The sequence below is a fragment of the Leucopleurus acutus genome (assembly GCF_964270905.1).
Source record: "Leucopleurus acutus genome assembly, chromosome: 6".
In the NCBI taxonomy this organism is placed as follows: Eukaryota; Metazoa; Chordata; class Mammalia; order Artiodactyla; family Delphinidae; genus Leucopleurus; species Leucopleurus acutus.
In genome coordinates this window covers 91,094,638-91,109,784 of record NC_139149.1, presented here as the reverse complement: position 1 = coordinate 91,109,784, position 15,147 = coordinate 91,094,638, and the positions used below count along the sequence as shown (strand labels likewise).

The 15,147-nt window shown below is 39.0% G+C and overlaps 1 protein-coding gene across 2 annotated transcripts in view; it reads right to left on the bottom strand.

Moving 5' to 3' along the window:
- Positions 1-1,568: 1,568 nt before the first annotated feature.
- Positions 1,569-15,147, bottom strand: part of PTH2R (parathyroid hormone 2 receptor) — a gene marked incomplete at both ends in the record, with an annotated part of 100,415 nt that continues 86,836 nt past the window's right edge. Inside the window, 4 exons of one of the 2 annotated variants that reach the window (XM_082840867.1) lie at positions 1,569-1,964; positions 3,044-3,085; positions 5,155-5,293; positions 8,129-8,223. In XM_082840867.1, coding sequence (XP_082696993.1) covers positions 1,569-1,964; positions 3,044-3,085; positions 5,155-5,293; positions 8,129-8,223 — 672 coding nt within the window. The remainder of the gene's footprint in view (positions 1,965-3,043; positions 3,086-5,154; positions 5,294-8,128; positions 8,224-15,147) is intronic. The other variant, XM_082840866.1, reaches the window with a different exon arrangement.

Here is a 15,147-nt window from a genome sequence, read left to right as displayed (position 1 = left end):
GGAAATGACCTCTGTCTGTCACAGGGGAGGAAGGAAAGAATGAACATGGGAGAAAAGTGCAATAGTTTTCAAGAGGGCATGTAGACATCAGAGTACCTTTTTCATCATAACACTATTTGTATATTTAAACCATTCAGCAAAGTAAGATGGACCAGCTTGACCTGTGTCATTTCACCTAAAAACACATTACTCTGTGATGTTTTCATTTCCTATGTGTATTTGGCTCTCCCATTAGAGTGGAAACTTCATGAGGGTCAGAGGCTAGACCATACTACAATAAGAGTTCCTAAAGCATTCTCTACCCAGAAGGAATTCATTTATTTTTTTGTGAATGGGCAATATATACATTGGCAACAGTATGCATATGGCTAAGAACATGGGACTTAAAGTCAGATCTGTGTCTGAAACCATGTTCTCTCAATCACTAGCTGTGTGACTTTGGGCAAGTCATTCCACCTCTGTGAGTCACGCTGTTATCTGTAAAAAGGGGGACAGTGATAAGACTTACTCCATAACTTTGTGGTGAGGATTAAATAACTTAATGCTTGTAAAAACCTAGCAGGATGCTGGGTACCTAACATGCACTCAGTAAATGTTTCAATACTGCAATACACTGAAATTTCAAGCTCAGTGAAGTTCTGGGGCTACATGCTGATCTCTGTAGATGTGGAGAAGAGACATTTGGTTGATTCCCAAAAACAAAGGTAGGTGCTAAGAGAACATTTAAAAAAGTGACCCAAAATATATTTTTAAAACAAACTTTTAATTTATCCCACATGCCATCTGGAATAGAGTAACAGAACAAAGAAAAAAAACATAGAAGCAGTGTGACTATCACTATAAATGATTATAAACAAAATTAGCTTGCAGACACAAGCTCACTGACTAAGAAAACCTTGTGACATGTCAAGGTTTACAAAAGAGTGAAGACTTGAGATTTGGCTGGTCACAGAGGGGACATTCAAAAAGAGGAATATGTGCAGTATTCTTTTTTGAGTAATTTTCCTTATTCCTAGAAACAAGTTTCTCACACAGTTATTATTTTAACAAAGTCCAGCCAGCTTATTTCCAGTGTGTACTTGTTCCGAGATCTTTAATCTTTCAACATATTTTCAGATCCTAATTGCTCCAATGAACAGGCTAAATGAATGCAATGATAGAGGTCCCTTAAAGTGAGAAAGAGAATACTAATTTGTTAAAAAGAAAATGACACATACTAAGTGATCTCTATCATATTTCGAGTGATATTTATGAGAGAAAACTAGAGTCGAGCAACTGAAACGTTTGTTCTACCCAAAAGTAGCAGAAAAATGAACAATCACAGAGCAAGTACTACAGGTACTACACATCAATTCAGAAGAGAATGTGATGCCAAAATAAGGTAATTATTCCACTGACACTTCTCCTTTTGTGGCTTTAGTATTTACAGGAACCAATTCATAGAGCCTAAAAAGGCTATGAACACTTGAATCCTGACTGTTCAGCTCTGGGGCTCAAGCAGAGGGACGCTAGCCAAGCTCCTCTGCCACAGCCAGATGGATCAGCTCCTTCAAGACACAAATGTTTATTCACAGCGCATCCTCGGTTTCTCCTTTGCTTCCTTCAGGGTCTGGGTTAAATTCTAATGGCGTGGATGACTCCTCCATTGGAATCGCATCTCCCTGCCTCCTGTCACTTTCCTTGGTCTCTGCATGGATCAAGTGTGGCAAGCAGTCCTGCTCCGAGTTACTCCAGACGTAGCCGGGTAAAGTCACGTGGTTGTCGGGCTGCCGGCTGGCCGTCTCGGCCGCCTTGCGGGAGATGAGCACCATGCGTGTGCTGGCCGCCGTCTGCGACTGGCTGCTGGTGCTGGGCGTCACGGTAGTGAGCACGGAGCCGTATCTGTGGCCGCCGCATGGGGGCGTCCTTTTCCAGTCCACAGAGAGATTCCACCGACTCCACATCTTCTTCACCTCAGACTGAACCTAAACCGCAAGGACCATATTGTGCATCAGAAATCATCAGAGATCCTGGAACCTTGTTAGATGGATGTCTGCCTGATTTCAATGATAGTAATAATCACTAAGGTTCCACTGTGCGCCAGGGACTTTATATACAGTTGACCCTTGAAGAACACAGGGCTGAAATCCCCTATGACTTCACAATTGGCCTTCTATATCTGGGGTTCTGCATTGGTGGATTCAACCAACCACAGATGGTGCAGTACTGTAGTACATATTGAAATACAGCCAATACATATATCAGACTCATGGGAGAGGAAAGAGGACATGGGGTTGGAGGAGAAAATGGGATAAATAGTGCCAGCTAAGGCTGTGGAAGGGCATGGAAGGTACTCAGCTGGAAATGTAACTGTAACACCATCGCTTCTGCATGGGCATACTGAAGGAGGGAAATTGAGAAAAGGATTGGATGGTGAAAAGTGGGTGCTGCAAGGGCATTCGTTGTAGGGTGGGGCTCTTGTTTCCATTCTTGCTGCTGAAGATTCAATTTTGCTATTGCAACTTTCCAGAAGGGAGCTTTTTGAAAGTTCCATTGGAAGCAGTGGAAACCTGGTAAGCTGATGTCATCTAAAAGCTCGGTACCATTCTTTCTCTCCAGCCAACTCCTAAATGAACTGAAATTGTCCCATCACCATCTTGTAGTTTAAAAAATGTCAAAATGTTCTAATGGATTATTCCCAGGGAAAGTTATATTTGAGTTTCTTATAGAACTTGAAATAAAATATAAGTTGAAGCATTGACTGGAATATGAAGTTCATGGTCCTTCCAAGTATCAATCTGCATTCCAGTTAAGTTGGGTTTTTGATATCAAGGGTTGCAACTGAATTGACATTGAAAAGTGCTGGAAGAGGAAGACCTTGGCTTATTTACATGAATTCTTCCTTTCTCAAAATAATTTATGATTAAAATATCTCCCTTCTCTGTGTCCACTTTGTCCTGTAATCCCTGAGGATTCTAAAGAGATTCCGGTCACATTGCAATGGCTATTTATGAGCTTACTCGAAGCTAGACCTGCAGGAGGTATGGGGTTCCTTCAAACTTACCTCTCCATTGCAGTAGCAGTAGATGATAGACACAAAGAAACCCTGGAGGAGAAAATAGAATGTTTTAATTAATTAATTTGAATTATAAAGATCACAGCACTAAAGTGTCTTGTGCCACAATGCGTAAGTTGAAAAACTGGGTTCTTTTTTAATGATTCCTCCAGAAAATTATGCAAATTATCTCTCCTAATATTTCGAAATCCTTAAATATACATGAAATTTGTCTGAGATCTTTCCTTGGTATGAACTGAACCAAATAACTAAATAAAACAGGCCAAGATACATGAAGAACTGGTTTTTGTTACATTCGTTTCATGTGTTGCCACCCCAGGACCACAGAACATCCCCCAGTCAGTAAGTGAAATTTTTACACTGTGAATGCTGGAAACTACAGGCAAAGGGTCTTATCAGGTGAAAACACACAGAAACTTTTTTTTCACTCGTTCAAAAATATTTATTGAGTTTATACAGTGTGAAATGCTCAGCATGACAGGGATAAACAACTTAATCAAGACAGACAAAGTCCCTGTTCTCTTAGGGCTTACATCCTAGTAGGAAATACAGATGGATAAAATATAAACAAATAGGGGCTTCCCTGGTGGCGCAGTGGTTGGGAGTCTGCCTGCTAATGCAGGGGACACGGGTTCAAGCCCTGGTCTGGGAGGATCTCACATGCCGCGGAGCAACTAGGCCTGTGAGCCACAACTACTGAGCCTGCACGTCTGGAGCCTGTGCTCGGCAACAAGAGAGGCCGCGATAGTGAGAGGTGCGCGCACACCGCGATGAAGAGTGGCCCCTGCTTGCCACAACTAGAGAAAGCCCTCGCACAGAAACGAAGACCCAACACAGTAAAAATAAATGAATTAATTAAAATATAAACAAAAAGCCACAGGAGAAAAATGTAAGATGATAAGATAAAGGCCATGCAGGCAAAACGAGTGGTATTGAAAAAGAAGATGGAGAAGATCTATCAAAGGGGGAACTCAATGAAGACCTCCCTGAGGGGGAGACATTTAAGCTGGTTTGAGTGAGAAGAAGAAGCCAGGCCATGTGAATATTAGAGGGAAGGGCATTCCAGGCAAAGGAAACAGCAAGTACAAACCCCTGAGGCAGAAATGAACTTGAGGTACAGAAATTGTGGAAGAGCTAGTGTGGCTCAAACTTAGTGGGCATCAGGGAGCATGGTGTGAGGTGAGGTCACAGCTGGGCAGGCTCCCCACCAGGGAGGGCTGTGCACACCAGGAAACTGCGTTTGGATTTTATTCTGACTGGAATGAGAAGCCTCTGGATATGTTCAGCAGTTCAGTGACATTATCAGATTTATTTGTTTATTTTTATTTTATTTTTTATTGTTTTGCGGTACGCGGGCCTTTCACTGTTGTGGCCTCTCCCGTTGCGGAGCACAGGGTCCAGACGCGCAGGCTCAGCGGCCATGGCTCACGGGCCTAGCCGCTCCGCGGCATGTGGGATCTTCCCAGACCGGGGCACGAACCCGTGTCCCCTGCATCAGCAGGCGGACTCTCAACCACTGCGCCACCAGGGAAGCCCTATCAGATTTATTTTTAAGATTCTTCAGACTATTGTATGGAGACTAGATTGAAGGCAGGAGGTGGCAGCAAAGGAGTAGCAGGAGGAAGAGTTAGGAGGCGCCTGTAGCCTCCACGTGAGGGAAATGGTATCATGCTTTCAAATGAGATCAAATATAAGGAAGCAACCTCTTCCTCTTACTTGTCTCCCTTTCTCTTTTTTCCTCTCCCCTGCCTATCCCTTCTTTTGCTTTCATTGACTTTCCATACACACACACACACACACACACACACACACGCGCGCGCGCGCACACACACACACACACACAGATTCCTGCTCTGTAGGTGTCACATATTTTACAACAATGTGCTTTCTTGTCTCATAGCCCAAGCTTGTCTGTGAGAAACAGCTCCTGCTGTGGTCGGAGGATAACCTGACTGACCGCTGCAGGATAGAAATGCGCAGGTGCCAGAAAATAGCCCCTTTCCTGGCCCTTGGGAGACAGGTGCGTGAAAGCCAGAGGGAGGGGCAGAGGAAGGAAAAAAGCAAAATACAGGAATCAAATTACTAGTAGCACTCTCTACCTGAAAGGAGTTGAAAAAGAGCTCACAGTGCATCCGGATCTCCCACCCAAGCCCAGCAAAGGAGTGGGGCAGGCACACGAACACGATGTAATGCACTCCAAAGACCAGCACCAGCACCAGCGTTGATTTGGCGAGTTTCCTGGAAGAGAATGGCAAGCCTTTTAATTAGTCAATGTAGAGTGCCTTTCCATAGAGACAGCTTGCTGGAAAACATAAAGCTTATTTAGCAGAGCTACCAGGGGCTGACATTCCCCCATCTCTTTGGATCCACTGCTTCTGCTAGGTTTTTTTTTTCCTCTCCCTCTTCTTCCTGTCACTTCTATACTAAATCAGGTAGTTTATTCTCACTTCCCATGATTACTATCCCCTAAGTCTCTTTAATCTCATTTCCACTCTTCTTGCTTAAAGGATACTATTTTCATAAAATTGTAAAATGCCTTTTTTTTTTTTTCTCTGTCCTAAGTCTTCTTTAACTTCTATGTTTGAGACTTAAAGAGGTACCACCTCCATCCTCCATAACTGTCTTTACTTTCACAGGCAGCATTTTGGCTTGTTCTGTTCATTTTAGAACCAACTACTCCCTGGTCTCTTCTTACACTTGGATCTTCATTTATCATTTCATATTTTCTTATGAGCTACATGTGGTCAATACCTCTTGCCTTCCCTAAATATTCTCTGTCAAATATTCTGTCTCAAATTATCTATAGTTGTAGGTTTGTTTGTTTGTTTACAAACTAAGCAATGTGACTTTATTTCCTTTAACTGCTTCTTCATACACATTTTCTTGTGTATTTAGAGGAATCCCAGTTTCCAATATAATGGATTGACTTTAACATGGCCCCTAATGATTCCCAACCTTCTGGTATTTACATCCTTGTTAATCCTCTCTGCTTGAGTGTGGGCAGGACTTGGGACTTACTTCTAACCAACCAGTTATGGCCAAGATGGTGGGATGCCGCTTCTGTGACTATGTTGTCCGAGAGTGTAACATACATTTTAGTAGCAGACTCTCTCCCTTGTTTGATTCAGTGAAGCAAGTTGTGAGCTGCTCTACTGAGAGGCCCATGTGGCAAGGAAAGGTGGCATCTGACCAACCCAGCAAGAACATAAATCCTGTCGACAATCACGTGAGCTTAAGAGTGGATTTTTCCCCAGTCCAACCAACTGACATCCCAATTATATCCTTGTAAAGAGACCCAGAAGCTGAGGACCCAGCTAAGCCACGCCCAGATTTCTGACAAACCGAAACCATGAAATAGCCAGTGTGTTGTTTTAAAGCCACTAAGTTTGTGGTAATTCATTTTGCAGCAATAAAGAGCTAGTCTATGACCCAAGCACATCATTTTCTAGTTAGGTTTTGTTTTTTTGCATTTTTTATCCAAGAAACAGCCAAATCAGGCTTTTTCTTTATTTCTCAAATATCCCTCTTTTTCTAAGAATCATTAATGTCCCAGTAATCTCAAATGATTATAACCTTCTTCCTTTCCTCACTAGTCTTTCTTTCAGTTTCTTTCTTCCTTTCTCCCTCCCTCCCTCTTTCCCTTTTTCTTTCTTTCTTTTTCTTTCTTTCTTTCTTTCTTTCTTTCTTTCTTTCTTTTTCTTTCCTTCTCTCTCTCTCTTTCTTTCTTTCTTTCTTTCCCTACTTACTTATTATTTTTTTTTTTTTTGCGAATAAGCTGTCTATTCTGTCTTGGTTTAAAGATAATCCACTCTTTGTTCTCTCCAGAGTTTCTCAAATCTCTTGAGCAACTTTCTACTGAAAGTATAATTTCACATCATTCAGATATTCTAGAAATTAGTAGCTTTTATTCAGGACTATAGAAATAAGTAGCTTTTATTCAGAATGAGAGAAATAAGTAGCCCTGATTCAGAACTAGAGAAATAATTAGCTTTCAAACACCACTGCACTTTTTCATTTTATGAAGAATGAAAGGCTACTTACATTTTCCATTTTTTATCATCCTTTGACCTTTGTCTTCACCAATGGAATGTGACATGAGACAAGCTATTCTAGTATAGCACAGACCCTTCACTGTAAACACAGGCATGATTTTAATACTACCACTTGCAGCATATTGAAAATGACTGGAGCTAGCAGCTGATGGTTTGTTCATACTGTGCATCCTATTCTAGACTTCAGTCCATCTGTATCTGTACTCTTTTCTCCCTGACAGTAAATGCTGCCTACACGGTGCACGGGAATGATTCCACAAAGGACTTAGAGAACGTTTGTGAGAGAAGATCGAAATGTTGACTATGACTTCTTCCTTTCTGTGTCTGTGATAGCATTTCATGACAATGTGAGGCAGAAAGAAATAGATTCTTGTTTGGGGATTACAAAAACTAATCCACATGCACCTGACTAGTGGTGCATATGTTCAGGTGGATAGAAGCCACTTCCAAAACGATTCAGAACTTCCAAAATGATCATTGGGAGAAATGGACACATTCTTAAGATAGTTTGATAATGATTATAAATACTTAATTTGTCCTTTTCTTCAGCAAAGACTGAATAACAGACCTCCTTCAATCAGTACATTTGAAAGTTCTTAAAAATCAATATTTGGGAGGTACCAATTTGATGGGAAGATTGGAAACAATATAGAAAATACACTTTCTTGATTTTTTTCAGTTATGACATTATTTTAAGAAGGCAAGTGAAATTGTCGGCCAAGATCATCAAGAGATTACATAGTTACATAGGTTACATAGTTAATGGTAAAATCCCCGCTGCTAAGAACAGATTTTTAAAAATATACTTAGAATTTAAGCATATTGGGAAGGTTTGTTGTTATTTATATTTTCCTAAAATATATATACTTTTCTGATAAATAGCACAAGCACAGTTAAACCAAACGAAAATACACGTTCACAATTTAGTCTCTTAGAAACATTTCAGATCAACTGATATCTGTCCTTTACTCTAAATAGTAACCAAAATATTTCCTCTGATGGATGTATGTCCTGGAATTACCTGTATTGTTTTCTTGCGTCATGCCCAACCGCATTCGTCTCCCAAATTTTGGTAGCCAGAACTCTAACGGTATTCAGAAACAGAATAAAATTCAGCTGAAAGAGAAGATAATATTACAAAGAATTATTAAGTTAGTCTTCAAGTTGTTTGTAAAAATTTACATAAATTGCACCTCTTTGTATTCAAAGACTGAACATTACCCATTCTGTAAATGTGAATGAGGAAATCTGAGGTAAGATATTGGAAAGATAGGGATTCTGGATTTGCCCTCATGAAAACACAGAGATAAAAGTTCAACAGCACTAGAAACTAGAAATACTAGAGGATAATCTGCCAGAATCCATGGGGAATTTCCAAACCAAAGTTTAGATGAAGTTCTGTGGCAGACTTGCTGGATAAAGGATAATAGTTATTATACAAATGTAATTGACAGCCCTTTTTGAAATGAATTCCCAGCTTCTGTATCTATTTTAGGGAGAAGAATAATAGGATTGCTTTGGGGATGATGTCTCTCTTATGATGTATGAAAAGCACTGGGTGAAGTATACAAGGTTAAAAAAAAAAGCCAGGTAAGATGCTGTATAAGAAATAGTCTCAGTGTAGGCAATTAAATTGAGGTGTGGGAACCACCAGACAATCACATTCTGGCTTTAAAAAGGGGGAGGGAGGGCTTCCCTGGTGGCACAGTGGTTGAGAGTCCGCCTGCTGATGCAGGGGACACAGGTTTGTGCCCCGGTCCGGGAGGATCCCACATGCCGCGGAGCGGCTGGGCCTGTGAGCCATGGCCACTGAGCCTGTGCGTCCGGAGCCTGTGCTCTGCAGCGGGAGAGGCCACAACAGTGAGAGGCCGCGTACCACAAACAAAAACAAAAACAAAAAAAAAAGGGGGGGGGGAAGGGAAAGTATTGGTGGGATAAGACATTTTATGTCCAAGGGCCTCAAGGATCAGTGAAGAGGTCCTAAATGAAGAGGAAGAAAAGATCTCCAGGTCAGGGGTCATAAGGAGGTAGAAGCCCGAACCCCTTGGGTCCCTTAATTCAGGGAGATGTCTACAGTCCAGGAAGCGCTAGTACTTAGGAATAATGGAATTGTGGATTGCCAAGAGTGGGTTTCTGTTAATGCCAGAGCAACAGCTAGAAGAGAGGACCCATCAACTCTGCATTCCTGGGGATAAATTATCCTGTAGAGTCTCCAATCATTTCTGGAATTTGGAGAATTTTGGTATTGGGTGATTCATGTGCCCCACTGCCCAAACTATTGATTATCTGCATCAGCCCTTAATTCCAACCACCTTCTTGGCCATCCTACCACTGACTACCCCATAGGCAACTCTCACCAATTTCACAGCCTCCTACAAGAACTGGGGGCTGGCTTTTCAATAAGTGGTGCTGGGAAAACTAGACAGCTACATGTAAAATAATGAAATTAGAACACTCCCTAACACCATACACAAAAATAAACCCAAAATGGATTAAAGACCTAAATGCAAGGCCAGACACTAAAAAACTCTTAGAGGAAAACATAGGCAGAACACTCTATGACATAAATCACAGCAAGATGCTTTTTGACCCACCTCCTAGAGAAATGGAAATAAAAACCAAAATAAACAAATGATACCTAATGAAACATAAAAGCTTTTGCACAGCAAAGGAAACCATAAACAAGATGAAAAGACTACCCTCAGAATCAGAAAAAATATTTGCAAACAAAGCAACTGACAAAGGATTAACCTCCAAAATATACAAGTAGCTCATGCAGCTCAATATCAGAAAAACAAGCAACCCAATCCAAAAATGGGCAGAAAACCTAAAGAGACATTTCTCCAAAGAAGATATACAGATTGCCAACAAACACATGAAAGGATGCTCAACATCACTAATCATTAGAGAAAGGAAAATCTAAACTACAATGAGATATCATCTCACACCAGTCGGAATGGCCATCATCACAAAATCTACAAACAGTAAATGCTGGAGAGGGTGTGGAGAAAAGGGAAATCTCTTGCACTGTTGGTGGGAATGTAAATTGATACAGCCACTATGGAGAACAGTATGGAGGTTACTTAAAAAACTAAAAATAGAACTACCATATGACCCAGCAATCCCACTATAGGGCATATACCCTGAGAAAACCATAATTCAAAAAGAGTCATGTACCACAATGTTCATTGCAGCACTATTTACAATAGCCAGCACATGGAAGCAACCTAAGTGTCCATCAACAGATGAATGGATAAAGAAGATGTGGCACATATATATAATGGAATATAACTCAGCCATAAAAAGAAACGAAATTGAGTTATTTGTAGTGAGGTGGATGGACCTAGAGACTGTCATACAGAGTGAAGCAAGTCAGAAAGAGAAACACAAATACCGTATGCTAACACATATATGTGGAATCTAGAAAGAAAAAAAGAAAATGGTTCTGACGAACATAGGGGCAGGACAGGAATAAAGACGCAGACATAGAGAATGGACTTGAGGACACGGGGAGGGGGAAGGGTAAGCTGGGACGAAGTGAGAGAGTGGCAGTGACATATGTACACTACCAGATGTAAAACAGATAGCTAGTGGGAAGCAGCCGCATAGCACAGGGAGATCAGCTCGGTGCCTTGTAACCACCTAGAGGGGTAGATAGGGAGGGTGGGAAGGAGAAGCAAGAGAGAGGGGATATGGGGATATATGTATATATATATATATAGCTGATTCAGTTTGTTAAACAGCAGAAACTAACACAAAAATATAAAGCAATTATACTCCAATAAAGACTAAAAAACAAAAAAAGAACTGGGGGCTGGGTCTTGAGCCCCATACCCTAGGGGAAGGACAGAGCTGTGCTGTGAAATTGTGGAAGAAGGATGTTTTCAGGCTAATAAGAGCTACTAGTTATTGAACACTGCCTAGTTTAAACGCTCACATAAATATGATACAGGAATTTTTATTATGCCCATTTATTATGAATGAAGAAACTCTAGCTCAAAGAGATTAATTGATTTGACCTAGACTACCCAGCTATCAGCTGGAATTTGAACCAGGCCTATGTGAGTCTGTATTGTGAATTCTTAACCACTACCTTTATTTTTTAATTAAATTTAACTTTTTATTTATTGAGGTAACATTAGTTTATAACATTATATGTTTCATGTGTACAACATTTAGACTTCTGTATATACTACAGCATGCTCACTCCCAAAAGGTAGTTTCTATCCATCCCCTTTACCCATTTCGTCCTCCCCACACCTTTCCCTTCTGGTAAACACTACTGTGTTCTCTGTATCTAGGTGTTTGTTTTTATTTGGTTTGTTCATTTATTTTGTTTTGGGGGGATATTGTTTTTGTTTTTATATTCCACATGTAAGTGAAATCATACAATATTTGTCTTTCTGATTTATTTCAGTTAACATAATACCCTCAAGGTCCATCAATGTTGTCACAAATGGCAAGATTTCTTCTTTTTATGGCTGAGTAGTATTTCATTGTGTCTGAATAGATAGATAGATAGATAGATAGATAGATAGATAGATAGATACAGATATAGATATGGATATCATATCTTCTATACCCATTCAATGGGCACTTAGGTTATCTCCATATCTTGGCTATTGTAAAAAGTGCTGTGATGAGGCACTTAGGTTATCTCCATATCTTGGCTATTGTAAAAAGTGCTGTGATGAATATAGGGGTGCATATACTTTGAATTAGTGTCTTTGTATTCTTCATATAAATACCTAGAAGTGGAATAGCTAGGTCATATGGTAGTTCTGTTCTTAATTTTCTGAGGAATCTCTATATTGTTTTCCATAATAGCTACACCAATTCACATTCCCACCAACAATATGTACAGTTCTCTTTTCTCCACATCCTCTCCAACACTCGTTATTTCTCATTTTTCTTGATAATAGCAATTCCAATGGGCATGGAATGATATCTCATTGTGGTTTTAATTTGCATTTACCAAATAATTAGTGATATTCAACATCTTTTGTGTGCTCGTTTGCCATCTGTATGTCTATTCAGCTCCTCTACCCAACTTTTGTTGTTGAGTTGTGCAAGTTCTTTATATATTGTGGATATTAATGCCATTATTGGGTACAAGATTTGCAAATATCTTCCTCCATTTGGTAGGTTGTCTTTTTTATTGTTGATAGTTTCCTTTGCTATACAGAAGCTTTTTAGTTTGCTGTAGTCCCATTTGTTTATTTTTGCTTTTGTTTCCCTTGCCTGAGGAAACATATTCAGAAAGATATTACTAAGACCAATGCCAAAGAGTATGTTGCATATGTTTTTTCTAGGAGTTTGTGGTTTCAGGTCTTACATTTATGTCTAATCCATTTCGAGTTGATTTTTGTGTGTTGTATGAGATAGTGGTCCACTTTCATTCTTTGGCATGTGGCTGTTCAGTTTTCCCAACACCATTTATTGAAGGGACCATCCTTTCTCCATTGTATATTCTTTGCCCCTTTGTTTTAAATTAATTGTCCATATATGTGTGGTTTTATTTCTGGTCTCTCAATTCTGTTCCATTTATCTGTGTGACTCTTTTTCTGCCAATACCATGCTGTTTTGATTACTATAGCTTTGTAATACAGTTTGAAATCAGGGAGTGTGATATCACCAGCTTTGTTCTTTTCTCTTGGGATTTCTTTGGCTATTCAGGGGTCTTTTGTGGCTCTATACAAATATTTGGATTTTTACATTCTAGTTCTTTGAACAATGTCCTTGGGATTTTGATGGGTATTGCACTGAATATGTATATTGCTTTAGGTAATGTAGACATTTTAACAATGTTACTTCTTCCAATCCATGAGCATAGAACATCTTTCCATTTCTTTGCATAGCCTTCAGTTTCTTTCAGGCTGTCTTATAGTTTTCAGTGTACATGTTTTTCACCTCCTTGGTTAAATTTATTCCTAGGTATTTTATTCTTTTTGTTGCAATTGTAAATGGGATTGTTTTCTTAATTTCTCTTTCTGCTAGTCCATTGTTAGTGTGTAGAAATGCAACAGATTTTTGTATGTTGATTTGTATCCTGCAACTGTACTGAATTTGTTTATTAGTTCTAACAGGGTTTTTTGCGGAGTCTTCATGGGTTTTTATATATAAAATCATGTCATCTGCAAGTAGCATCAGTTTGACTTCTTCCTTTTTAATTTGGATGCCTTTTATTTCTTTTTCTTGCCTAATTCCTCTGACTAGGACTTCCAATACTATGTTGAATAAAAGTGGTAAGAGTGAGTATCCTTGTCTTGTTCCTGATCTTAGATAGCTTCCAGTTCTTCCCTGTTAAATGTGTTAGCTGAGATTATGATATTGTCATATATGGTCTTTATTATGTTGAGGTATGTTCCTTTTATACTCATTTTATTGAGAATTTTTATCATAAATGGGTGTTGAATCTTATCAGTTGCTTTTTCTGCATCTACTGAGATGATCATATGATTTTTATCTTTTATTTTGTTAATGTGGTGTACCATGATTGATTTGCAGCCATCGAATCATCCTTGAATCCCTGGAATAAATCTCACTTGATTATAAGATATGATCATCTTAATGTACTATTGCATTCAGCTTGCTAATACTTTGTTGAGGATTTTTGCATCTATGTTCATCAAAGATATTGGCATGTAAGTTTTGTTTTTGTGTGTTGTCCTTGGTGTCAGGGTAATGTTGTCCTCATAAAATGAGTTAGAAAGCATTCTCTCCTCTTCAATATTTTGGAAGAGCTTGAGAAGGATAGGTAATAAATCTTCTGAGTGTTTGCTAGATTTCACCTGTGAAACCATCTGGTTCTGGACTTTTGATTTTGGGGAGGTTTTGATTACTGTTCCAATATCCTTAATAGTGATCAGTCTATTACAATTTTTCTATTTATTCATGATTCAGCCTTGGAAGGTTGTATAATTCTAAAAATTTGTCCATTTATTCTATATTGTCCAATTTGTTGGCATATACCTGTTCATAATATTCTATTTTAATCCTTTGCATTTCTGTGATATCCATTATTATTTCTTCTCTTTCATTTGTGATTTTATTTATCAGAGCCTTCTCTCTTTTTTTAAGTGAATCTAGCTAAAGATTTGTTAATTTTTTTTAACATTTTCAAAGAAACAGCTCTTAGGTTCATTAAACTCTTCTGTTATTTTTTAGTTTCTATTCATTTCTTTCCACTCTAATGTTTAGTATCTCCTTCCTTCTGCTGAATTTGGGCTTCATTTGTTTTTCTTTTCTAGTTCTTTTAGGTGTAAAGTTAGACTGTTTATATGAGATTTTTCTTGTTTCTTGAGGTAGGCCTGTATTGCTATAAACGTCCCTCTTTGTACCTCTTTTGCTGCATCCCATGGATGTTGGCATGTTGTATTTTCACTTTCATTTGTCTTAAGGTATTTTTAAATTTCTACTTTGATTTCTTCTTTGACTCAATATTTGTTCAGTTGCATGCTGTTTAGTCTCCACATATTTAAGATTTTTCTAGCTTTCTTCTTGTAGTTGATTTCTAGTTTCATCACAAAAGATGCTGTTATTTTTTCAATCTTCTTAAATTTATTGAGACTGGTTTGGGTCCCAACTTTTGGTCTGTCCTTGAAAGTGTTCCATGTGCACTTGAGAAGAATGTGTATTCTGCTACATTTGGGTGGAATGTTCTGTATAAATCTACTAAGACTACCTGGTCTAATGTTTTACAGCTGCTGTTTGCTTGTTAAGTTTCTGTCTGGATGATCTATCCATTGATGTAAGTGGGGTGTTAAAGTCCCCAACTATCACTGTGTTGCTGTCAATTTTTTCCTTTTGGTCTGTTAATTTCTTTATATATTTTGGTGATCATATGTTAGGTGCATGTTGGTGTTGTCCCCTTTATCATTATATAATGTCCATCTTTGTCTTTTGTTACCTCTTTTGGCTGGAAATCTATTTTGTCTGTTATGAGTATGGCTACATCCACTTTCGCTTGGCTGCCATTTACTTGGAGTATCATCTTCCATCCCTTCACTAGAGTTTATGTTTGTCTTTAAAGCTGACATA